Genomic DNA, 23,692 nt, shown 5'->3' with positions numbered 1-23,692 from the left:
AATATAGTTTTTGCAAGTTGGTTAGACCATCTACTTTGTGCATGACACAAGTACATTTTCCAACAATTGTTAACAGACAGATTATTTCACTTATAATTCACTGTAGGTCAGAAGTTTACATACACTAAGTTGACTGTGCCTTTAAACAGTGTGGAAAATTCCAGAAAATTATGCCATGGCTTTAGAAGCTTCTGATAGGCTAATTTACAATTGGAGGTGTACCTGTGGATGTATTTCAAGGCCTATCTTCAAACCAAACTCAGTGCCTCTATGCTTAGCATCATGGGAAAATCAAAGGAAATCAGCCAAGACCTCAGAAAAAAAAATTGTAGACCTCCACAAGTCTGGTTCATCCTTGGGAGCAATTTCTAAATCGCTGAAGGTACAGTGCCTTGCGAAAGTATTCGGCCCCCTTGAACTTTGCGACCTTTTGCCACATTTCAGGCTTCAAACATAAAGATATAAAACTGTATTTTTTTGTGAAGAATCAACAACAAGTGGGACACAATCATGAAGTGGAACGACATTTATTGGATATTTCAAACTTTTTTAACAAATCAAAAAATGAACAATTGGGCGTGCAAAATTATTCAGCCCCTTTACTTTCAGTGCAGCAAACTCTCTCCAGAAGTTCAGTGAGGATCTCTGAATGATCCAATGTTGACCTAAATGACTAATGATGATAAATACAATCCACCTGTGTGTAATCAAGTCTCCGTATAAATGCACCTGCACTGTGATAGTCTCAGAGGTCCGTTAAAAGCGCAGAGAGCATCATGAAGAACAAGGAACACACCAGGCAGGTCCGAGATACTGTTGTGAAGAAGTTTAAAGCCGGATTTGGATACAAAAATATTTCCCAAGCTTTAAACATCCCAAGGAGCACTGTGAAAGCGATAATATTGAAATGGAAGGAGTATCAGACCACTGCAAATCTACCAAGACCTGGCCGTCCCTCTAAACCTTCAGCTCATACAAGGAGAAGACTGATCAGAGATGCAGCCAAGAGGCCCATGATCACTCTGGATGAACTGCAGAGATCTACAGCTGAGGTGGGAGACTCTGTCCATAGGACAACAATCAGTCGTATATTGCACAAATCTGGCCTTTATGGAAGAGTGGCAAGAAGAAAGCCATTTCTTAAAGATATCCATAAAAAGTGTCGTTTAAAGTTTGCCACAAGCCACCTGGGAGACACACCAAACATGTGGAAGAAGGTGCTCTGGTCAGATGAAACCAAAATTGAACTTTTTGGCAACAATGCAAAACGTTATGTTTGGCGTAAAAGCAACACAGCTGAACACACCATCCCCACTGTCAAACATGGTGGTGGCAGCATCATGGTTTGGGCCTGCTTTTCTTCAGCAGGGACAGGGAAGATGGTTAAAATTGATGGGAAGATGGATGGAGCCAAATACAGGACCATTCTGGAAGAAAACCTGATGGAGTCTGCAAAAGACCTGAGACTGGGACGGAGATTTGTCTTCCAACAAGACAATGATCCAAAACATAAAGCAAAATCTACAATGGAATGGTTCAAAAATAAACATATCCAGGTGTTAGAATGGCCAAGTCAAAGTCCAGACCTGAATCCAATCGAGAATCTGTGGAAAGAACTGAAAACTGCTGTTCACAAATGCTCTCCATCCAACCTCACTGAGCTCGAGCTGTTTTGCAAGGAGGAATGGGAAAAAATGTCAGTCTCTCGATGTGCAAAACTGATAGAGACATACCCCAAGCGACTTACAGCTGTAATCGCAGCAAAAGGTGGCGCTACAAAGTATTAACTTAAGGGGGCTGAATAATTTTGCACGCCCAATTTTTCAGTTTTTTATTTGTTAAAAAAGTTTGAAATATCCAATGAATGTCGTTCCACTTCATGATTGTGTCCCACTTGTTGTTGATTCTTCACAAAAAAATACAGTTTTATATCTTTATGTTTGAAGCCTGAAATGTGGCAAAAGGTCGCAAAGTTCAAGGGGGCCGAATACTTTCGCAAGGCACTGTACCACGCTCATATGTATAAACAGTAGTATGCAAGTATAAACACCATGGGACCACACAGCCGTCATACCTCTCAGGAAGGAGACGCATTCTGTCTCCTAGAGATGAACGTACTTTGGTGCGAAAAGTGCAAATCAATCCCAGAACAACAGCAAAGGACCTTGTGACGATGATGGAGGAAACAGGTACAAAAGTATCTATATCCACATTAAAAAGAGTCCTATATTGACATAACCTGAAAGGCCACTCAGCGAGAAAGAAGCCACTGCTCCAAAACCGCCATAAAAAAGCCAGACTACGGTTTGCAACTGCACATGGGGACAAGGATTGTACTTTTTGGAGAAATGTCCTCTGGGCTGATGAAACAAAAATTGCCGTAATGACCATCATCATTAAACAAATCATTAAATTCCAGACAGAAAATATTTACACAAGAAGCAATCTAATATCACACAGACAAACTCTCAGTCGTTTAGTAAGTTCACCATTCTGCGATTCTCACTGATAAACATCGCACGGCATTTCAACACAACGGCTCTTTATGTTATCATTTGATCTGATCAGTCAACGCCAATTTTTTTTCTAAAGTAATCTAGTATCATTTAATTTCAATCCAATAAGCAAAAAATAAAACTGTACCAATCTTCATGTTAAACTACTTATTAAACTACTTGCAAGTTGAAGAACATCATCCCAACCGTGAAGCACGGGGGTGGCAGCATCATGTTGTGGTGGTGCTTTGCTGCAGGAGGGACTGGTTTACTTAACAAAATAGATGGCATCATGAGGGAGGAAAATTATGTGGATATATTGAAGCAACATCTCAAGACATCAGTTAAGTTAAAGCTTGGTCGCAAATGGGTCTTCCAAATGGACAACGGCCCCAATCATACTTCCAAATTTGTGACAAAATGGCTTAAGGACAAAGTAAAAGTATTGGAGTGGCCATCACAAAACCCTGACCTAAATCCTATAGAAATTTTGTGGGCAGAACTAAAAAAGCGTGTGCGAGCTAGGAGGCCTACAAACCTGACTCAGTTACACCAGCTCTGTCAGGAGGAACGGGCCAAAATTCACCCAACTTATTGTGGGAAGCTTGTGGAAGGCAACCCGAAACGTTTGACCCAAGTTAAACAATTTAAAGGCAATGCTACCAAATACTAATTGAGTGTATGTAAACTTCTGACCCACTGGGAATGTGAATAAATAAATAAAAGCTGAAATAAATAATTGTCTCTACTATTATTCTGACATTTCACATTCTTAAAATAAAGGGGTGATCCTAACTGACCTAAGACAGGGAATTTTTACTGGGATTAAATGTCAGGAATTGTGAAAACTGAGTTTAAATGTATTTGGCTAAGGTGTATGTAAATTTCTGACTTCAACTGTAGCTTTGAAGGCCTCTCTACAGGGCTTCCCTATACGGAGGGCAGGCGGTGCCTGGGACGTAATGGTGGACTGAATCAGCTATGAAGAGTCAGGCAGTGCTGGAATGAAACACTAATTAAGAAATGCAGTCGTGTGTGCAGGCGGAACTAGTCCTAGCTCTGCTCGCAGCATGCCAATGAAGGCTGGCTTACCTCTCTGTGATCAGGTAGCTCACCAGGATCTAATTAGACCATCTATCTGCAAAGGGAATGAGATTACAGGACAGTGCTGGGCACTGCGCTGCATTCGTTACGTGTCGCAGTAAAGGCAGGCGTGTAGGTCATAGCTAAGTCATTACGTCTATTCAAATTGATCAAACTCTGACACAGCGTATTAATAGAACAATAAAAAAAGACGACATCAAGCAGAGAGCTGCCTATAGTGTTATATTCTGTGGCCGATCCACTGGAGACTGTTTTTATGAGACTAACGACCAGAAAACCACTTCATGGTAGACGGATGAATAACTGTATTTATCAGTATCTTTTCACAGTTTATCTCGTCTCCAAATGGCCATATTCAACGTTTAATCCACTCTTATGCTAACGTACTGTCAGATGCCTCAGGTCATCCAACAAAACTAACACCCAGGATGCAATGAAGGTTCTGACTGGTTCAGCCAAGAAACGCTGGCGAAGCACTGACATTCATCATGCCAAGGTGGCATCCGGATCAGCCTGTATCAGTCATTTCCTATAACCTACTGGACAGTACCACATCTTCTCACCTGGAAATTGATATGCTGCAGGAGAGTTGATGATCAGAGCCAAGAAAATTGATATGCTGCAGGAGAGTTGATGATCAGAGCCAAGGAAATTGTCTTTTCATGTTTTTTTTTCTAACAAAAGGGTGGACTTTTCAAGACTGCAATATGTGTCAACAGTTAAGCACAGCTGCAACTATCAGTGTACTACATGTGATGAATAGCAATATATTATATAATCTAGCTATAATGGCTACAGCCTTGGGGGGGTCAACAGTAACAATGAACCATCAACCTTCAGGGCCCCAATGTCAGTGTGCAGGTCTGCCCATTGAGTCTGTAGTGATAGGATTAGCTAAGAGCCTACAGGGCCACACTGCAAGTAGCCCAATGTCATTGTGAGAGAGCCTGACAGCCTCTGGCTTTGTCCCAGATGGCACCCTATTCGCCATTTAGTGCACTACTTTTTATCAGGGCCCTTGTCAAAAGTAGCGCACTAAATAGGGAATAGGGGGACATTTGGGATGAAGCCTCTGATTCCTCTGCTCCTTGGGACACACTGAAAGGATCCTCACAATGCCAAGGAAGCCAGGCCAGCCAAAATAAGACAAATCTATCAGTCTGCCTGGAATAATGCAGTGTGTGGCAAGGCCAGTGAGCCGCTGTGGAGGTCAGTGTTCCTGTTGGCTTCCTGTCTGTGGGAGACGGCTGAGCAGATCTGGATTGGAATCTCTGATGCAGGGCGGTGGAAACGTGAACCCCCCCATGGTTCACCGTTCCTTTTCTTTTGGTGGCTGTGTGACACACTTCACAGTTTCCTCAAAGGTTTTCTTCTTACATTGGATTTTTCCAACAGAACTGAGCGGTAGGACCCGACTACTTGGCTGTGATGGCGTGTACAGTACAATATCAAGTAATACACAAGGAACGACTGATTCAATAAAAGTCTGTTTTATTGTAGTGCTCTTCGGCTCCAACATATTTAAGAGGAAGGAGAATGGAACATGTATAACGAACAGTTACTACTCAATACTATCGCCTTTAGACATTATGAAAACGGTCAACTAGCAAAATGTGTTTAGTTATACAAGTACTTCATATTTATATCATTTCAAAAAATATAAATATATTTTCCCCCAAAGTAACTACAGTTTGCTGGTTAGCACTATGTAAATGCATTGCAGGTTATGAATGTTAAAAATATAACAATGCTTATTGCATGTAAATAATAGGTAAACATTGTGACAGACCCACCCTATTTCTGATGTATTTGATACATTTACTATACACAAATAATATAAATATAATCTCATATAATATAATACTGTCTAGTACCCTACTTCACCCATATACCCATTTACAGTAGGTTCTCTGTGGAGAATATGGCCTCAACAAGCCCATGTCATGCCGGACTGTCCTTCACATGCATCTCAGACAAAGGCATATACAAATCATACAAAGCCATTGTCCACTATTCTACTGCTATAGTTTATATATCCACTGTTCTGAAAGCCTAAGGGAAATAGCCACTAACTTAGCAACCATATACATTAGAATTTCCATAATAAAATGTATTATTAAAAAAAGGAAATAAGTGCTTTGGGGGAATGTCCTTGTGAGACCTTAGCTCAGATATTGTCCATTTGAAATGTTCATCCCATTGCATGGGCTCCTCTTGATGTTCAGAGTCTCTTGGCCTATCAAGTGAGGATAGAGGCGGGACTTCATTGAGCGTCGTCGACTGTTCCCGGTTGTCTGGTGCTCTTCCTCATCATCTTCCTCCTCCTCAGCGCTGGATGTGTTGCCATTGACCTCAGAGTCCAGATCATTTCTGTTGGGCTCGGGGAAGCTGTCATTCAGGTACTCAATTTCCTCTACACAAGGTGGCTCATCATCCTCAAAGCAGCTGGAGAGAGAAGAGCATAGGAGAGGAGAGGAGAGGAGAGCAGAAGAGAGGAGAGCAGAGGAAAGGTGAGGAGAGGAGAGCAGATGAGAGGATAGGAGAGCAGAGCAGAGCAGAGCAGAGCAGAGCAGAGGAGAGGAGAGGAGAGGAGAGGAGAGGAGAGGAGAGGAGAGGAGAGGAGAGGAGAGGAGAGGAGAGGAGAGGAGAGGAGAGGAGAGGAGAGGAGACAGTCAGTTAACCAAGGAAATGGATGGCTTAATGAAGGGAGTGGAGCAGAGTACAGTAAATCAATAACTACCGTTTTGGTGATTAACACCACCAAAAGCTTCCATACATTTCCATCTCCTCTTACACACTGTGACATGTCAGTTCTACCACCTTGCTTCACAGCACAGTCATAGTTCCCCAGTCATTTCCAGTGAGCCTGAGCTCATTGACATCCTTGGCATGAGCCACAGACTCAGGCTGTAACTCATTCATATCCTTAGAGGGGTTATTACAGACAGAAGCAGGATCTGAGTACTGCAAAGCGAGCATACACTGTAGTAAATGCTGGGTTTGGATTGGATGTGTTATCATTGAGATGTCTGATTAGACAACACAATATGTAGTGTCGGGAAAAACGCCACTACTTCCTCAATATCAGAAATGTTGTGTCCAAAAACCACATTAGTGTAATGCCGTTTGAGATTATGCTAGTTGCAATGCAAGCTGAGGTCATGCTGGTCATGCTGCTGAGGTCATCCTCAGTTAACCACCTAACTGAGGAACTCAATTTAACCTTGCGCAATACCCAAGATGCAGTTGCACCCCTAAAAACTAAAAACATTTCTCATAAGAAACTAGCTCCCTGGTACACAGAAGATACTCGAGCTCTGAAGCAAGCTTCCAGAAAATTGGAATGGAAATGGCGCCACACCAAACTGGAAGTCTTCCGACTAGCTTGGAAAGACAGTACCGTGCAGTACCGAAGAACCCTTACTGCTGCTCGATCATCCTATTTTTCTAACTTAATTGAGGAAAATAAGAACAATCCAAAATTCCTTTTTGATACTGTCGCAAAGCTAACTAAAAAGCAGCATTCCCCAAGAGAGGATGGCTTTCACTTCAGCAGTGATAAATTCATGAACCTCTTTGATGAAAAGATCATGAATATTAGAAAGCAAATTGCGGACTCCTCTTTAAATCTGCGAATTCCTTCAAAGCTCAGTTGTCCTGAGTCTGCACAACTCTGCCAGGACCTAGGATCAAGAGAGACGCTCAAGTGTTTTAGTACTATATCTCTTGACACAATGATGAAAATAATCATGGCCTCTAAACCTTCAAGCTGCATACTGGACCCTATTCCAACTAAACTACTAAAAGAGCTGCTTCCTGTGCTTGGCCCTCCTATGTTGAACATAATAAATGTCTCTCTATCCACCGGATGTATACCAAACTCACTAAAAGTGGCAGTAATAAAGCCTCTCTTGAAAAAGCCAAACCTTGACCCAGAAAATATAAAAAACTATCGGCCTAAATCTAATCTTCCATTCCTCTCAAACATTTTAGAAAAGGCTGTTGCACAGCAACTCACTGCCTTCCTGAAGACAAACAATGTATACGAAATGCTTCAGTCTGGTTTTAGACCCCATCATAGCACTGAGACTGCACTTGTGAAGGTGGTAAAATGACCTTTTAATGGCATCAGACCGAGGCTCTGCATCTGTCCTCGTGCTCCTAGACCTTAGTGCTGCTTTGATTACCATCGATCACCACATTCTTTTGGAGAGATTGGAAACCCAAATTGGTCTACACGGACAAGTTCTGGCCTGGTTTAGATCTTATCTGTCGGAAAGATATCAGTTTGTCTCTGTGAATGGTTTGTCCTCTGACAAATCAACTGTAAATTTCAGTGTTCCTCAAGGTTCTGTCTTATGACCACTATTGTTTTCACTATATATTTTACCTCTTGGGGATGTCATTCGAAAACATAATGTTAACTTTCACTGCTATGCGGATGACACACAGCTGTACATTTCAATGAAACATGGTGAAGCCCCAAAATTGCCCTCGCTAGAAGCACGTGTTTCAGACATAAGGAAGTGGATGGCTGCAAACTTTCTACTTTTAAACTCGGACAAAACAGAGATGCTTGTTCTAGGTCCCAAGAAACAAAGAGATCTTCTGTTGAATCTGACAATTAATCTTAATGGTTGTAGAGTCGTCTCAAATAAAACTGTGAAGGACCTCGGCGTTACTCTGGACCCTGATCTCTCTTTTGAAGAACATATCAAGACCATTTCAAGGACAGCTTTTTTCCATCTACGTAACATTGCAAAAATCAGAAACTTTCTGTCCAAAAATGATGCAGAAAAATTAATCCATGCTTTTGTCACTTCTAGGTTAGACTACCGCAATGCTCTACTTTCCGGCTACCCGGATAAAGCACTAAATAAACTTCAGTTAGTGCTAAATACGGCTGCTAGAATCCTGACTAGAACCAAAACATTTGATCATATTACTCCAGTGCTAGCCTCCCTACACTGGCTTCCTGTCAAGGCAAGGGCTGATTTCAAGGTTTTACTGCTAACCTACAAAGCATTACATGGGCTTGCTCCTACCTATCTCTCTGATTTGGTCCTGCCATACATACCTACACGTACGCTACGGTCACAAGACCCAGGCCTTCTAATTGTCCCTAGAATTTCTAAGCAAACAGCTGGAGGCAGGGCTTTCTCCTATAGAGCTCCATTTTTATGGAATGGTCTGCCTACCCATGTAAGAGACGCAAACTCGGTCTCAACCTTTAAGTCTTTACTGAAGACTCATCTCTTCAGTGGGTCATATGATTGAGTGTAGTCTGGCCCAGGAGTGGGAAGGTGAACGGAAAGGCTCTGGAGCAACGAACCGCCCTTGCTGTCTCTGCCTGGCCGGTTCCCCTCTTTCCATTGGGATTCTCTGCCTCTAACCCTATTACAGGGGCTGAGTCACTGGCTTACTGGGGCTCTTTCATGCCGTCCCTGGGAGGGGTGCGTCACTTGAGTGGGTTGAGTCACTGATGTGATCTTCCTGTCTGGGTTGGCGCCCCCCCCTTGGGTTGTGCCATGGCAGAGATCTTTGTGGGCTATACTCGGCCTTGTCTCAGGATGGTAAGTTGGTGGTTGACCACCCTCTAGTGGTGTGGGGGCTGTGCTTTGGCAAAGTGGGTGGGGTTATATAATTCCTGTTTGGCCCTGTCCGGGGGCCACAGTGTCTCCTGACCCCTCCTGTAGTATAGACCAGCCTCCAGTATTTATGCTGCAGTAGTTTATGTGTCGGGGGGCTAGGGTCAGTTTGTTATATCTGGAGTACTTCTCCTGTTCTATTCGGTGTCCTGTTTGAATTTAAGTGTCCTCTCTCTAATTCTCTCTTTCTTTCTCTCTCTCGGAGGACCTGAGTCCTAGGACCATGCCACAGGACTACCTGACATGATGACTCCTTGCTGTCCCCAGTCCACCTGGCCGTGCTGCTGCTCCAGTTTCAACTGTTCTGCCTTATTATTATTGGACCATGCTGGTAATTTATGAACATTTGAACATCTTGGCCATGTTCTGTAATAATCTCCACCCGGCACAGCCAGAAGAGGACTGGCCACCCCACATAGCCTGGTTTCTCTCTAGGTTTCTTCCTAGGTTTTGGCCTTTCTAGGGAGTTTTTCCTCGCCACCATGCTTTTACACCTGCATTGCTTGCTGTTTGGTGTTTTAAGCTGGGTCTTGTACAGCACTTTGAGATATCAGCTGATGTACGAAGGGCTATATAAATAAATTTGATTTGATTTTGATTTGATTTACTATCTTCACATACCGCCAAATAACTGATTAAAACACATTTTTTGCAATGAAGGTCTAGAGTAGCCACAACAGCAGCCTCCAGGGCAGCACCATGATGTAGCCGTCTCCTCTGGGTACATTGACTTCAATACAAAACCCAGGAGGCTCGTGGTTCTCACCCCTTTCCATACACTTACAGAGTAATTATCACTGTAATTATCCGTACGACATCCTCCAACCTATCAGGGCTCTTGCAGTATGAACTAACATCTTGTCCATCCAATCAAATGATCAGAGAATTAATCTAGTACTGAAAGCATAAACTACAGCTAGGCAGCACTGCAGTGCATAAAGTGTGGTGAGTAGTTGGCTCAAAGGGAAAGAAGAGTTTGGAACAAATTCATTTCTTCCAAAAATTAGGGAGAAGCAACAGAGAGAGAGAGAGAGAGAGAGAGAGAGAGAGAGAGAGAGAGAAGAATTTGAAAGAATTTGAAACTATAAAAGATTAAGAAAAAATCTAAATATTTATTGGGTGAAAAGCCAAAATGTGTCCTCCTGCCACAACCTGAGGGACAGCCAGTGAGAAGTGCAAAGTAATGTCGATAATATTTCCCGTTATGTTTTGTCTTTCATACTCTGTCATGTGTCTTCTCAGTCATATTGACACTGGTCTACTACCATTGCTATAATGTATTGTTGTTCTGATTAATATTGTTGTTGTTAATGGTAATCCCATGTCCACTACTACTTTATTATTGATGTTGGTCCCACCATTTATATATACAGTGCCTTGCGAAAGTATTCGGCCCCCTTGAACTTTGCGACCTTTTGCCAAATTTCAGGCTTCAAACATAAAGATATAAAACCGTATTTTTTTGTGAAGAATCAACAACAAGTCGGACACAATCATGAAGTGGAACGACATTTATTGGATATTTAAAACTTTTTTAACAAATCAAAAACTGAAAAATTGGGCGTGCAAAATTATTCAGCCCCCTTAAGTTAATACTTTGTAGCGCCACCTTTTGCTGTGATTACAGCTGTAAGTCGCTTGGGGTATGTCTCTATCAGTTTTGCACATCGAGAGACTGACATTTTTTCCCATTCCTCCTTGCAAAACAGCTCGAGCTCAGTGAGGTTGGATGGAGAGCATTTGTGAACAGCAGTTTTCAGTTCTTTCCACAGATTCTCGATTGGATTCAGGTCTGGACTTTGACTTGGCCATTCTAACACCTGGATATGTTTATTTTTGAACCATTCAATTGTAGATTTTGCTTTATGTTTTGGATCATTGTCTTGTTGGAAGACAAATCTCCGTCCCAGTCTCAGGTCTTTTGCAGACTCCATCAGGGCCTCTTGGCTGCATCTCTGATCAGTCTTCTCCTTGTATGAGCTGAAAGTTTAGAGGGACGGCCAGGTCTTGGTAGATTTGCAGTGGTCTGATACTCCTTCCATTTCAATATTATCGCTTGCACAGTGCTCCTTGGGATGTTTAAAGCTTGGGAAATCTTTTTGTATCCAAATCCGGCTTTAAACTTCTTCACAACAGTATCTCGGACCTGCCTGGTGTGTTCCTTGTTCTTCATGATGCTCTCTGCGCTTTTAACGGACCTCTGAGACTATCACAGTGCAGGTGCATTTATACGGAGATTTGATTACACACAGGTGGATTGTATTTATCATCATTAGTCATTTAGGTCAACATTGGATCATTCAGAGATCCTCACTGAACTTCTGGAGAGAGTTTGCTGCACTGAAAGTAAAGGGGCTGAATAATTTTGCACGCCCAATTGTTCAGTTTTTGATTTGTTAAAAAAGTTTGAAATATCCAATAAATGTCGTTCCACTTCATGATTGTTTCCCACTTGTTGTTGATTCTTCACAAAAAAATACAGTTTTATATCTTTATGTTTGAAGCCTGAAATGTGGCAAAAGGTCGCAAAGTTCAAGGGGGCCGAATACTTTCGCAAGGCACTGTATATGAATATACAGTATATATATTTTATATAAATATATATATTTTTTTTTCTATATGTATAATTTGACAATGTAAGTAATTATGAACTTGCCATGTCAATAAAGTCAATTGAATTTAATTGAGAGAGGGAGGAAGAGAGAGAGAGAGAGAGAGAGAGAGAGAGAGAGAGAGAGAGAGAGAGAGAGAGAGAGAGAGAAATCCATATCAGGGGATATCTTTTCATGACAAGTTTTTAATATTCTACAAAATATTTAGAGTTTTGTGGATATGCACCATATCGTGACAAATTCTGAATCCAATTGCATCTTGTGGACATACAGTATGTGATATTGGAATAACTTCGAATATCACACATGGACATTTCCTGTGTCCGGATTAGGACTCATTCAATATCCTGAGATATATGACATCCTATTTTCTCTCATCATGTTGACAAATACTGACTGTATAGGTTGCATATCTGTGTTTTCTCAGCACATTCAAGATATGAAGCGATATTGTTTCCAGATATGCTTCTCTTGGCTGAGGTCCATATCCTGATCTTTATATGCTTTTTGATGTGCTGAAAATAAGGACTATTTCTGATGGAGTTCTGAGTTTTCAGTACATTATCAATAATTTGACAAACATGAAATCCATATTTTTCTTTCATGCACAAATAAATTCTCGATTCCCTCTGGGTGTCAAACATGGTATGGCTGGATATAGACTCCTTAGATATCCTGAGATAGGCCTATGTGGACATCTTATTTTCTTTATAAGATTACAAGTACTGACAGTAGGCCTACATAAACTCAGCAAAAAAATAAACGTTCCCTTTTCAGGACCCTGTCTTTCAAAGATATTTAGTAAAATCCAAATAACTTCACAGATCTTCATTGGGTTTAACACCGTTTCCCATGCTTGTTCAATGAACCGTAAATAATAAATTGACATGCACCTGTGGAACAATTGTTAAGACACTAACAGCTTACAGACGGTAGGTAATTAAGGTCACAGTTATGAAAACTTAGGACACTGAAGAGGCCTTTCTGACTCTGGAAAATACCAAAAGAAAGATGCCCAGGGTTCTTGCTCATCTGCATGAACGTGCCTTAGGCATGCTGCAAGGAGGCATGAGGACTGCAGATGTGGCCAGGGCAATAAATTGCAATGTCCGTACTGTGAGACGCCTAAAACAGCGCTACAGGGAGACAGGACAGACAGCTGATCATCCTCGTAGTGGCAGACCATGTGTAACAACACCTGCACAGGATCGGTACATCCGAACATCACACCTGCGGGACAGGTATAGGATAGCAACAACAACTGCCCAAGTTACACCAGGAACGCACAATCCCTCCATCAGTGCTCAGACTGTCCGCAATAGGCTGACAGAGGCTGGACTGAGGGCCTGTAGGCCTATTGTAAGGCAGGTCCTCACCAGACATCATCGGCAACAACGTTGCCTATGGGCACAAACCCACCGTCGCTGGACCAGACAGGGCTGGCAAAAAGTGCTCTTCACTGACGAGTTGCAGTTTTGTCTCACCAGGGGTGATGGTCGGAATCGAGTTTATCGTCGAAGGAATGAGCATTACACTGAGGCCTGTAGTCTGGAGCGGGATCAATTTGGAGGTGGAGGGTTCGTCATGGTTTGGGGCGGTGTGTCACAGCCTCATTGGACTGAGCTTGTTATCATTGCAGGCAATCTCAATGCTGTGCTTTACAGGGTCGACATCCTCCTCCCTCATGTGGTACCCATTCTGCAGGCTTATCCTGACCCTCCAGCATGACAATGCCACCAGCCATACTGCTCGTTCTGTATGTGATTTCCTGCAAGACAGAAATGTCAGTGTTCTGCCATGGCCTGCGAAGAGCCTGGATCTCAATCCCATTGAGCACGTCTGGGACCTGTTGGATCGAAGGGTGAGGGACGGCCATTCCCCCCAGAAATGTCTGGGAACTTGCATGTGCCTTGGTGGAAGAGTGGGGTAACATCTCATAGCAAGGACGGGCAAATCTGGTGCAGTCCATGAGGAGGAGACACACTGCAGTACTTAATACACCAGATACTGACTGTTGCTTTTGATTTTTACCCCCCCCCCCCCTTTGTTCAGGGACATATTATTCAATTTCTGTTAGTCACATGTCTGTGGAACTTCTTCAGTTTATGTCTCAGTTGTTGAATCTTGTTATGTTCATACAAATATTTACACATGTTAAGTTTGCTGAAAATAAACGCAGTTGACAGCGAGAGGACGTTTATTTTTTTTAATGAGTTTAGTAAATCTTCTCAGCACATACAATGCATATGCTCTTGACTAAGGTCCATATCAGGATCTTGATATACATTTTGATATTCTAAATAAGGACAAATCCTGATGCTTTTTTGAGTTTTGAGGCTAGCTAAATAATTTGACAAATATTTAATCCATATCATTCTTTCAGACACTAGCTATACTTTCAGTATTGCCTCCAGATAAAGTTGCACGCAAACCAAAAGCTAAAAGCACTGTAACTGATAGAATTGCAATAAGAATCACACATTTTCTGTTTTGAATTTGGGCACCACAAATGAGTGTGCAAACGGTGTGTGCTCAAATTGACAACTGGAGAAACAAAGAAGTGAGAAGCTGTTCAGAAATTATCTCAAAGAATTTACCTCTAAAGTGAGTAGCTAATTTGAGATGTTTCATTTATTTTAGTAACTAGATTGAAGAATGTTAGCTAAATCCAGTAGGGCTAGTTAATTAGCTAACTAGCTAACCTTGATAGGGGGGGGGGTAGCCTAGCTAGCTAATAAATAATGAAATTGCCTTTTTTTTACCCCCAAGGAGACCTAGACCAAAACATGTCTAGGCATATTTTGTATTCCTGATTAATATAAGCTAACTCCTACATAGCTTGGCTAGCTAGCTTATTCTAGTTTGTTTTCTTATCATGAATGAAGCAGGTAGAGTAGCTACACTATATATACAAAAGTGTATGGACACCCCTTAAAATTAGTGGCTTTTTCAGCCACACGTGTTGCTGACAGGTGTACAAAATTGAGCACACAGCCTTGCGATCTCCACAGGTAAAATCATTTGGGAGCTGGACATTTCATGATTTGGATTCAGCCCATTTTTATCAGAATTACCAGGATTAATATTACATATCATGTAAGGATATCTATTGAAAGTATATCTTTTTTTATATATGATCAGGTGATGACTACAGATATGATGCATTTCTGAATATATGCCTAAGTATAAAGGTTTAGATAATAGATGTACTACACCTGCTCGTTGAATATCTCATTCCAAAATCATGGGCATTAATATGGAGTTGGTCCCCCTTTGCTACTATAACAGCCTCCACTCTTCTGGGAAGGCTTTCCACTAGATGTTGGAGCATTGCTGTGGGGACTTGCTATAGCAGTAAAGGGGGGACTAACTCCATATTAGTGTCAGATATCTGGAAACATATCGATAAATATAATCCCTCATGTTGACCTTTTTCGCAGTGTTTGTTGTATTTTTTTCTTCTTAATTTACCTTTCACTTACTTAGCTAATGCAGCTAATTTAGCCTACTCAATAACCTGACCCAAATAGAGAGGAATGCTATTTATGTTAGTTAGCTTGCTAAGGCTATCCAACACTACAACTCTTTCAAATCAAGGTAATCTTTCAAATTTATACATTTATTGCCACCGTGGATCACCGGTGTAACAGCTAAACTGTTTACTGTAAACTGTACTGCGTGATTGCACACATGGATTGGATTGTGGGATTACTAATGTGCTAGTTCTAGTTTGTTGGCTATAATGTTAATATGGTGGCAACGATGTCGGCTGTGTAGCGGTTAGCGGTTATGGTATGAAGGTTTGGCTTGGAGAGGTTGGCGCCTGGTCACAGACTGCTGTTGGTTAGAGGAAGAGAGCACATATAATTTTACAATGAGCGAAGGGATGATTCAGTATGTGGCTTCTGAAAGTAAACTGTGTGTGCCGGTGATCAGGGGTGTATTAATTTTGCTAATTCTGTTGCAAAATGTTTCTTAAGCGGAAGCAAACAGTGAACTCTGTGTTTGGGTGTTCAGGGGTATATTCATTTGGCTGATTCTGTTGCAAAATGCTTCTTAAACGGAAGCAAACAGAACAAAAACAGGGAGGAACCTACCTGAATTTGTCCAATAGAAACGAATGATTAATCAAATTAAACCAAACAAAATCGTATTTTATTTGATCGAATCAAATTGTATTCATCACATGCGCCAAATACAACAGGCATAGACTTTACCATGAAATGCTTACTTATGAGCTCTTTCCCAACATTGCAGAGTTAAAAAGTAAGAACATTTGCAAATAAATATAGAAAATAGTATCACAATAAATACCAATAACGAGGCTATATACAAGGAGAACCGTAGAGAGTCAGTGCAAAAAAGGGAAAATGCAAATAGTCTTTGTAGCCATTTGATTAACTGTTCAGCAGTCTTATGGCTTGTGGGTAGAGGCTGTTCAGGAGCCTTTTAGTCCCAGACTTTCCACCCTGTACCGCTTGTTGTGTGGTAGCAGAGTGAACTGTCTATGGCTTGGGGGGTTGGGTCTATGAACATTTTCAGGGCCTTCCTCTGACACCTACTGGTATAGAGTTCTGGATGGCAGGGATCACCACCCCAGTGATGTACTGGGCCTCCCACATCACCCTCTGTAGCGCCTTGCAGTCTGATGCCAAGTAGTTGCCATACCAAGCGGTGATGCAGCAAGTCAATATGCTCTCAATGGTACAGCTGTAGAACCTTTTGAGGATATGAAGGCCCATGCCAAACTTTTTCAGTCTCCTGAGGGGGAAAGAGGTGTTGTCGTATCTCACTCACAACTAAGTTGGTGTGTTTGGACCATGTTAATTCCTTAGTAATGTGGAAACCGATGAACTTGAAGCTCTCAACCCGCTCCACTATAACCCTGTCGATGTGGATGGGGGCGTGCTTGGCCATTCTTTTCCTGTAATCCACAACCAGCTCCTTTGTCTTGCTGACGTTGTGGGAGAGATTTTTGTCTTGGCACCACACTGCCAGGTCACTGACTTCCTCCCGATAGGTTGTGTCAGCCTCGTCGTCGGTGATCAGGCCTACCACCGTCGTGTCATCAGCAAATGTATTACTGATGTTGTTGGAGTTGTGTGCGGCCACGCAGTCGTGGGTGAACAGGGAGTACAGTAGGGGACAAAGCACGCACTCCAGTTGCAGAGGGAGGTGTTTAGTCCTGAGTTTAGGATGAGCTTGGAGGGCACTATGGTGTTGAAAGCTATGCTGTACTCAATGAACAGCACTCTCACATAGTTGTTCCTTTTGTCCAGGTGGGAGAGTGCAGTGGGAAGTGCAATAGCATCACCTGTGGATCTATTGAGGCAGTATGCAAATTTGAGTGGGTCCAGGATGTCTGGGATGTTGGTGTTGATATGGCCATGACCAGCCTTTCAAAGCATTTCACGACTACAGATGTGACTGTCACAGATGTTGCTACACCTCAGATCAGCTAGATGCAGGCAAGAGTCACCTTCATTACTCCAATATGTCTCTCGGCCTGTGCACCTACATTATAAACTTTCATTCATAGGCTAGGTTGTGGGAACCTCATGATGGGTATAGGGCAAATTTGAGTATCATGCAGTAGCCTAAACCTATCAATGTTGTTCATGGAATAATATGAATGACAGTCATCCAATATGCTGTAATAGAAATACGGCCCTGCTCATAAAATAAAATTAAAAAAATATCCTCCCTTATCTTGAATGGAACAACTTGCTACTGCTGTGAATGTAAACAACACTACCTGTCAAGTTATTCCCATTTTGAAATGCCCACATTAATGCATGCAGAAGCCCATGGTAATCGCTAATGCATAGGCAAATTGTGTTGGCAAAAGTGTGTGTGCAGGCAAATTGTAATTTCTGTGCCAGTTGTAAAGGTACCAATTGACTCCACCAGCAGTTCAGATGTGTGAAGGATGCTGTGACCTTCAGATAGCCCAACCCTTGATTGACAGCAAACATAAAGCCCTTCTACACTAATCAGATTAGAACACACTGGGATCCACTGGGGACGAGGATGTGACAGGCACACTGATTTACACCTTCTCCACACACTCACCTCTTTATGTGCGTGCATGTGAGTGTGTGTGTGTTTGTCTGTCTGAGTGCTTGTCTAGTTCTGCTCTGAATGAGAATTAAATAGAAGATAACATATGGTACTGTGATGAGAGGGGCTGTCTGCTTCTCCTAACAGAAAGCAGGATGATTTTTGGAGGGGGGGGGGGGGGGGGGTAATTTCTATTTTCCAGGAGGGCATCAAGAGTGGCAGGGGACCTATACTTTTAAAACCTGCCGCTTTGAAAAGTAACACTACAATTTTGGAGTTCTGTGGTTGCCATGGCACCGTGAGGTCGCCTTGGCAGAGACCTCCTGTATATTTTGTAGATAGCCAAGTGTGTATAGATCTGGTCTGGATTGCATCTATTTGTTTAATTCCCGTGAATTAATGGTAAATCAGCTTTCTCACGATAGCTAGCTATCGATGCTATCAAGCTAGCTATCTAGTGAATTTTGATTCTAATACCGGGGGGGTTTTCTACTACAATGAGGAGGACTATAATGCATGGTGAGCTAGCATTTGCGATTTCATCGGTCTGGAGGTTTGATCAAGCCATGTGGTTCCTTATTGCATAGAAGTTATTTAGCTCGTCTGGTAGGCTCGTGTCACTGGGCAGCTCTCGGCTGTGCTTCCCTTTGTAGTCTGTAATATTTTGCAAGCCCTGCCACATCCGACGAGCGTTTGAGCCGGTGTAATACAATTCGGTATTAGTTCTGTATTGACGCTTTTCCTGTTTGATGATTCGTCGGAGGGCATAGTGGGATTTCTTATAAGCTTCCCGGTTAGAGTCCCGCTCCTTGAAAGCTGCAGCTCTACCCATTAGCTCAGTGCGAATGATGACTGTAATCCATGACTTCTGGTTGGGGTATGTACGTACAGTCACTGAAGTCCTCAATGCACTTATTGATAAAGCCAGTGACTGATGTGGTGTACTCCTCAATGCCATCGGAAGAATCATGGAACATATTCCAGTCTGTGCTAACAAAACAGTCCTGTAGCATAGCATCTGCTTCATCTGGCCACTTTTTTATAGACCGAGTCACTGGTGCCTCCTGCTTAAATTGTTGATAGTAAGCAGGAATCAGGAGGTTAGATTTGCCAGATTTGCCAAATGGAGGGTGAGGGAGAGCTTTGTACGTGTATCTGTGTGTGGAGTAAAGATGGTCTAGAATTGTTTTCCCTCTGGTTGCACATTTAACATGCTGATAGAAATTAGGTAAAACGGATTTAAGTTTCCCTGCATTAAAGTCCCCGGCCACTAGGAGCACTGCCTCTGGATGTGCGTTTTCCTGTATACAGCTCATTGAGTGCGGTTTTAGTGCCAGCATCGGTCTGTGGTGGTATGTAGACAGCAACGAAAAATGCAGATTAATTATTTTTAGGTAAATAGTGTGGTCTCCAGCTTTTATGAGATACTCTACCTCAGGCGAGCAAAACCTCAAGACTTTCTTGGATATCGTGCACCAGCTGTTGTTTAGATATATGCAGAGGCCCCCGCCCCATGTATTACCAGAGGCTGATGTTCTATCCTGCCAGCTGTATGTTCTTAATGTTGTCGTTCAGCCACGACTCAGTGAAACATATAGTAACAATTACAGCCTTGCAGACCTTTGGCATTCTAGTTGTCAAATTTGTTGAGGTAATCTGAAGAGATTTCACCCCATGCTTCCTGAAGTTGGACAAGTTGGATTGGCTTGATGGGCACTTCTCACGTACCATACGGTCAAGCTGCTCCCACAACAGTTCAATACGATTGAGATCCGGTGACTGCGCTGGCCACTCCGTTATAGACAGAATACCAGCTGACTGCTTCTTCCCTAAATACTTCTTGCATAGTTTGGAGCTGTGCTTTGGGTCATTGTCCTGTTGTAGGAGGAAATTGGCTCCAATTATGCGCCGTCCACAGGGTATGGCATGGCGTTGCAAAATGGAGTGATAGCCTTCCTTCTTCAAGATCCCTTTGACCCTGTATAAATCTCCCATTTTACCACCACCAAAGCACCCCCAGACCATCACATTGCCTCCACCATGTTTGACAGATGGCATCAAGCACTCCTCCAGCATCTTTTCATTTTTCTGGGTTTCACTAATGTTCTTCTTTGTGATCCGAACATCTCAAACTTAGATTTGTCTGTCCATAACACTTTCTTCAAATCTTCCTCTGTCCAGTGTTTGTGTTCTTTTGCACACCTAGTGATGGTTGCTGATAATGGGCCTCTGTACGCCTATGTAGATATTTCCAGCTACAATAGTCATTTAAAACATTAACAATGTCTACATTGTATAATTTTTTTCCCCTTCTTTTTAAAATGTTTTACCCCCTTTTCTCCCCAATTTCGTGGAATCCAATTGTTAGTAGTTACTATCTTGTCTCATCGCTACAACTCCCGTACGGGCTCGGGAGAGACGAAGGTCGAAAGCCATGCGTCCTCCGAAACACAACCCAACCAAGCCGCACTGCTTCTTAACACAACGCGCATCAAAACCCGGAAGCCAGCCGCACCAATGTGTCGGAGGAAACACCGTGCACCTGGCAACCTGGTTAGCATGCACTGCGCCCGGCCCGCCACAGGAGTCGCTAGTGCGCAATGAGACAATGATATCCCTACCGGCCAAACTCTCCCTAACCCGGACGACAATTGTGCATCGCCCCATGGACCTCCCCGTCGCGGCCGGCTGCGACAGAGCCTGGGCTCGAACCCAGAGTCTCTGGTGGCACAGCCCTAGACCACTGCGCCACCCGGGAGGCATCCTACACTGTATATCTGATCAATTAGCCTTTAAAATGATAAACTTGGATTAGCTAACACAAAGTGACATTGGAAGACAGGAGTGATGGTTGCTGATCATGGGCCTCTGTACGCCTATGTAGATATTCCATAAAATATTCCAGCTACAATAGTCATTTAACAATGTCTACACTGTATTTCTGATCAATTTGATGTTGTTTTAATGGACAAAAAAATTGTTTTTCTTTCAAAAACAAGGACATTTCTAAGTGATCCCAAACTTTTGAACTGTAGTGTATACTTTTTTTTTTGCTTTCTCTTGGGTTTCCCACTGGCCTGGGCCCAGGACCTTTAGTCCCGATAAGCTCCCACATTAACACGGCCCTGGGTAGAGTACCTATTGGTGATGACCATTTCAATGTCCACAAAGCAGTAGTTATATAGCAGGGCAGAGACGTAACCCTTGGCCACAGTAGTGATCTCTAAGGAAAGGTAGGTCGAGCCACAGCCTGTTCAACCCGCTACCATCCAGAAGGCGAGGTCAGTACAGGTGCACCAACGCTGGGACAGAGAGACTGAGAAACAGCTTCTATCTCCAGGCCTTCAGACTGTTAAACCATTTTCATATCTTTCTTTCAGAGGCCAATGTCAGGGCCGCTGTGGCTAAGGGTTACGTGTCTGCCCTGTTGAAGCTGTATGAGGACTCGCATAACAAGGACCCGGACCATGAGACCATCCCCATCCGCCTGGCCCTGCTCGACTGTCGGCACCAGACCACCCACTGCAATGTCTACACTGTATTTCTAAACGATTTGATGTTATTTTAATGGATTTAAAAAATGTGCTTTTCTTTCAAAAACAAAGACATTTCTAAGTGAACCCAAACTTTTGAACGATAGTGTAAGATATTACAGTTTTTAATGTCCCGTTGGTAGGATATACAGTACATGCTTTCAGTTCGTCCCATTTATTTTCCAGAGATTGAACGTTACCTAGCAGGAGGGAAGGCAAAGGCAGATTAGCCACTCATCGTCTGATCCTCACAAGGCACCCTGATCTTTTCCTGTGAAATCTCAGGTTTCCTTCTCCAGTCGGGTGTCTGTAGTATATCCCTCCCATCCAGGTCAGTGAAGAAAAACTCTTTGTCTAATCTGAAGTGACTAATAGCAGTTCTGATGTCCAGAATCTATTTTCTGTCATACGGTAGGAGCAACATTATGTAGAAAACAAGTTACGAACAAAGCGAAAAAACAAACAAATTAGCATGGTTGGTTAAGAGTTGATAAGACGCCAGTCACCCCCTCCGGTGCCATCTCACTTAAGCAGTTTTCAAAACTGATAAGATATACTTTTGCATGGATGTTTCCTCGCTGATTTTTCATTACTTCTTTCTTATTTCTGTCTTCATCCCTTTCTTTGTTTCATCATCTCATCGGTTCATCTTGTGAGTTGATTAGATGTGAAGTAAGGGGCAACATGGCGAGATCACCCTTACTATTGTGTTAAGATTATTCCTTAAGAGCAATAATGAAGGAGGATGTTAGAGCTCACTGCTAACAGCAAGCCCTGCCAATCCCCACCTGAAAAATTTCCCTTAACAAACGCTTACTCTAAAATCCAAAACCTCTTTCATACAAGAAATGGGGACATTTTGTAGATTAAAAAGGAGTCATCCAGCCGGCAGCTGTGTAGAGAAAAAGGACTTGCTCGTAACCTTGTTCCTAGTCACAACAAACACAAACAAAGTGTCTGGTCTGGAGCGTGAAGTCACAAGCTCTGCTGGTCGGCTACTACCTGGCAACCTATAGTAGCGGTGCCAAATGTCCTGGTCTGCCTTATGATCAAGTTTGATCCCCACTGTGAATTATTTTAAAGTTTGCTACAAATTGAGATATTTAATTAAATAGTGATCTATTCTTACTAATATATTTTGTCAAATCACAAGACCACGTGCTGACACAGACCAATCACCGGCCGGCAGGCTACGAGGAGGCCCCATTAAACTCTCTCAGGCATGATGAAAACGACTACATCGAACATGATCCTTGGCGATTTGTTGGTGCCATTCAGCCCCATTCAGCAATATGGGGGCTTCAAATTCAGGGCTACGACTACATACTGGTTTATGGTATACTAAAGTCATGTGAAATACACAGCATTTAGATGAGCATACCCTCCCTGCCTTTTGTGCAGTACAAATCCAGAAGAAAAATGTAATTGCAAACATTGACAACAATAATTTGGCTATAGATTAAGTATGAGCAGCAGCTGATTCCTACAAGTGATCAGTGATAGTAGTTTGTTAACTCTGTTGCTGTTGTAGCCTCTGAAAGTCCCTTTAGCCAAAGTGTTACGCATTTCCTCATTTTCTCGTTTCTTCCCTGCTACCCCTCAGGTTCTTGTTGCCCAGAAGCTGCCTGGCTGGTGCAGTGAGTCAGTAACACAGTAGATAGTCCAATGTTTACAATTCAAATCCTATTAGCCATGTTGTCAGGAGTGACCAATCGACCGTGAAATCATCATTAACACAAAGGTACAAAAAAAGAGAGTGGGGAAACAAAACAAAACAAAACATAACAGGCCAACAGATTTATCATTAATAGTTATGCTACTGGCTGTGTTGGGGAGAAGTTTGCTCAGAGGGCATCTTGTATGAACAGTATGTCGAAAGTGGTATGCCCATCTACATGAGATCATTACCATAGTGTATCCTCACACATTAATTAATCATACTAAAGTGATTGCTCTACCTATGTCATGCTATCATGTTCTGTTTCATGCCATTAGATCAACAGATACCTACTCCAATGGCTTAAGAAAAGGTTCAAAATGGTAGTATGTCTGTGAGCAGTATACGTTGGTAAAACATGATTTGCACACAATCTCTCAGCACAAGGAGAACACACATGAGACCAAGCAGACAATGGACACACAGTGAAAATCCTTTCATCGGTTTTATAATTATGTGCAAATGCAATCTTAATCGGATTATTCATGTCATCCATTCAGCCAGCCGCATTGCAATCAAGCAC

At 42.5% G+C, this 23,692-nt stretch overlaps 1 protein-coding gene across 2 annotated transcripts in view; it reads right to left on the bottom strand.

Moving 5' to 3' along the window:
* Window positions 1–5,073: 5,073 nt before the first annotated feature.
* LOC139370552 (cytosolic carboxypeptidase 4) overlaps window positions 5,074–23,692 on the bottom strand; it is a 259,601-nt gene continuing 240,982 nt past the window's right edge. For both annotated transcript variants that reach the window (XM_071110131.1, XM_071110122.1), the window contains exon 24: window positions 5,074–6,044. In XM_071110131.1, coding sequence (XP_070966232.1) covers window positions 5,762–6,044 — 283 coding nt within the window. In that variant the 3' untranslated portion in view covers window positions 5,074–5,761. The remainder of the gene's footprint in view (window positions 6,045–23,692) is intronic.

Source organism: Oncorhynchus clarkii, chromosome 2, assembly GCF_045791955.1.
Source record: "Oncorhynchus clarkii lewisi isolate Uvic-CL-2024 chromosome 2, UVic_Ocla_1.0, whole genome shotgun sequence".
In the NCBI taxonomy this organism is placed as follows: domain Eukaryota; kingdom Metazoa; phylum Chordata; class Actinopteri; order Salmoniformes; family Salmonidae; genus Oncorhynchus; species Oncorhynchus clarkii.
Note: the sequence above shows the minus strand (reverse complement) of the source record. Positions and strands in the feature narration are given on the sequence as shown.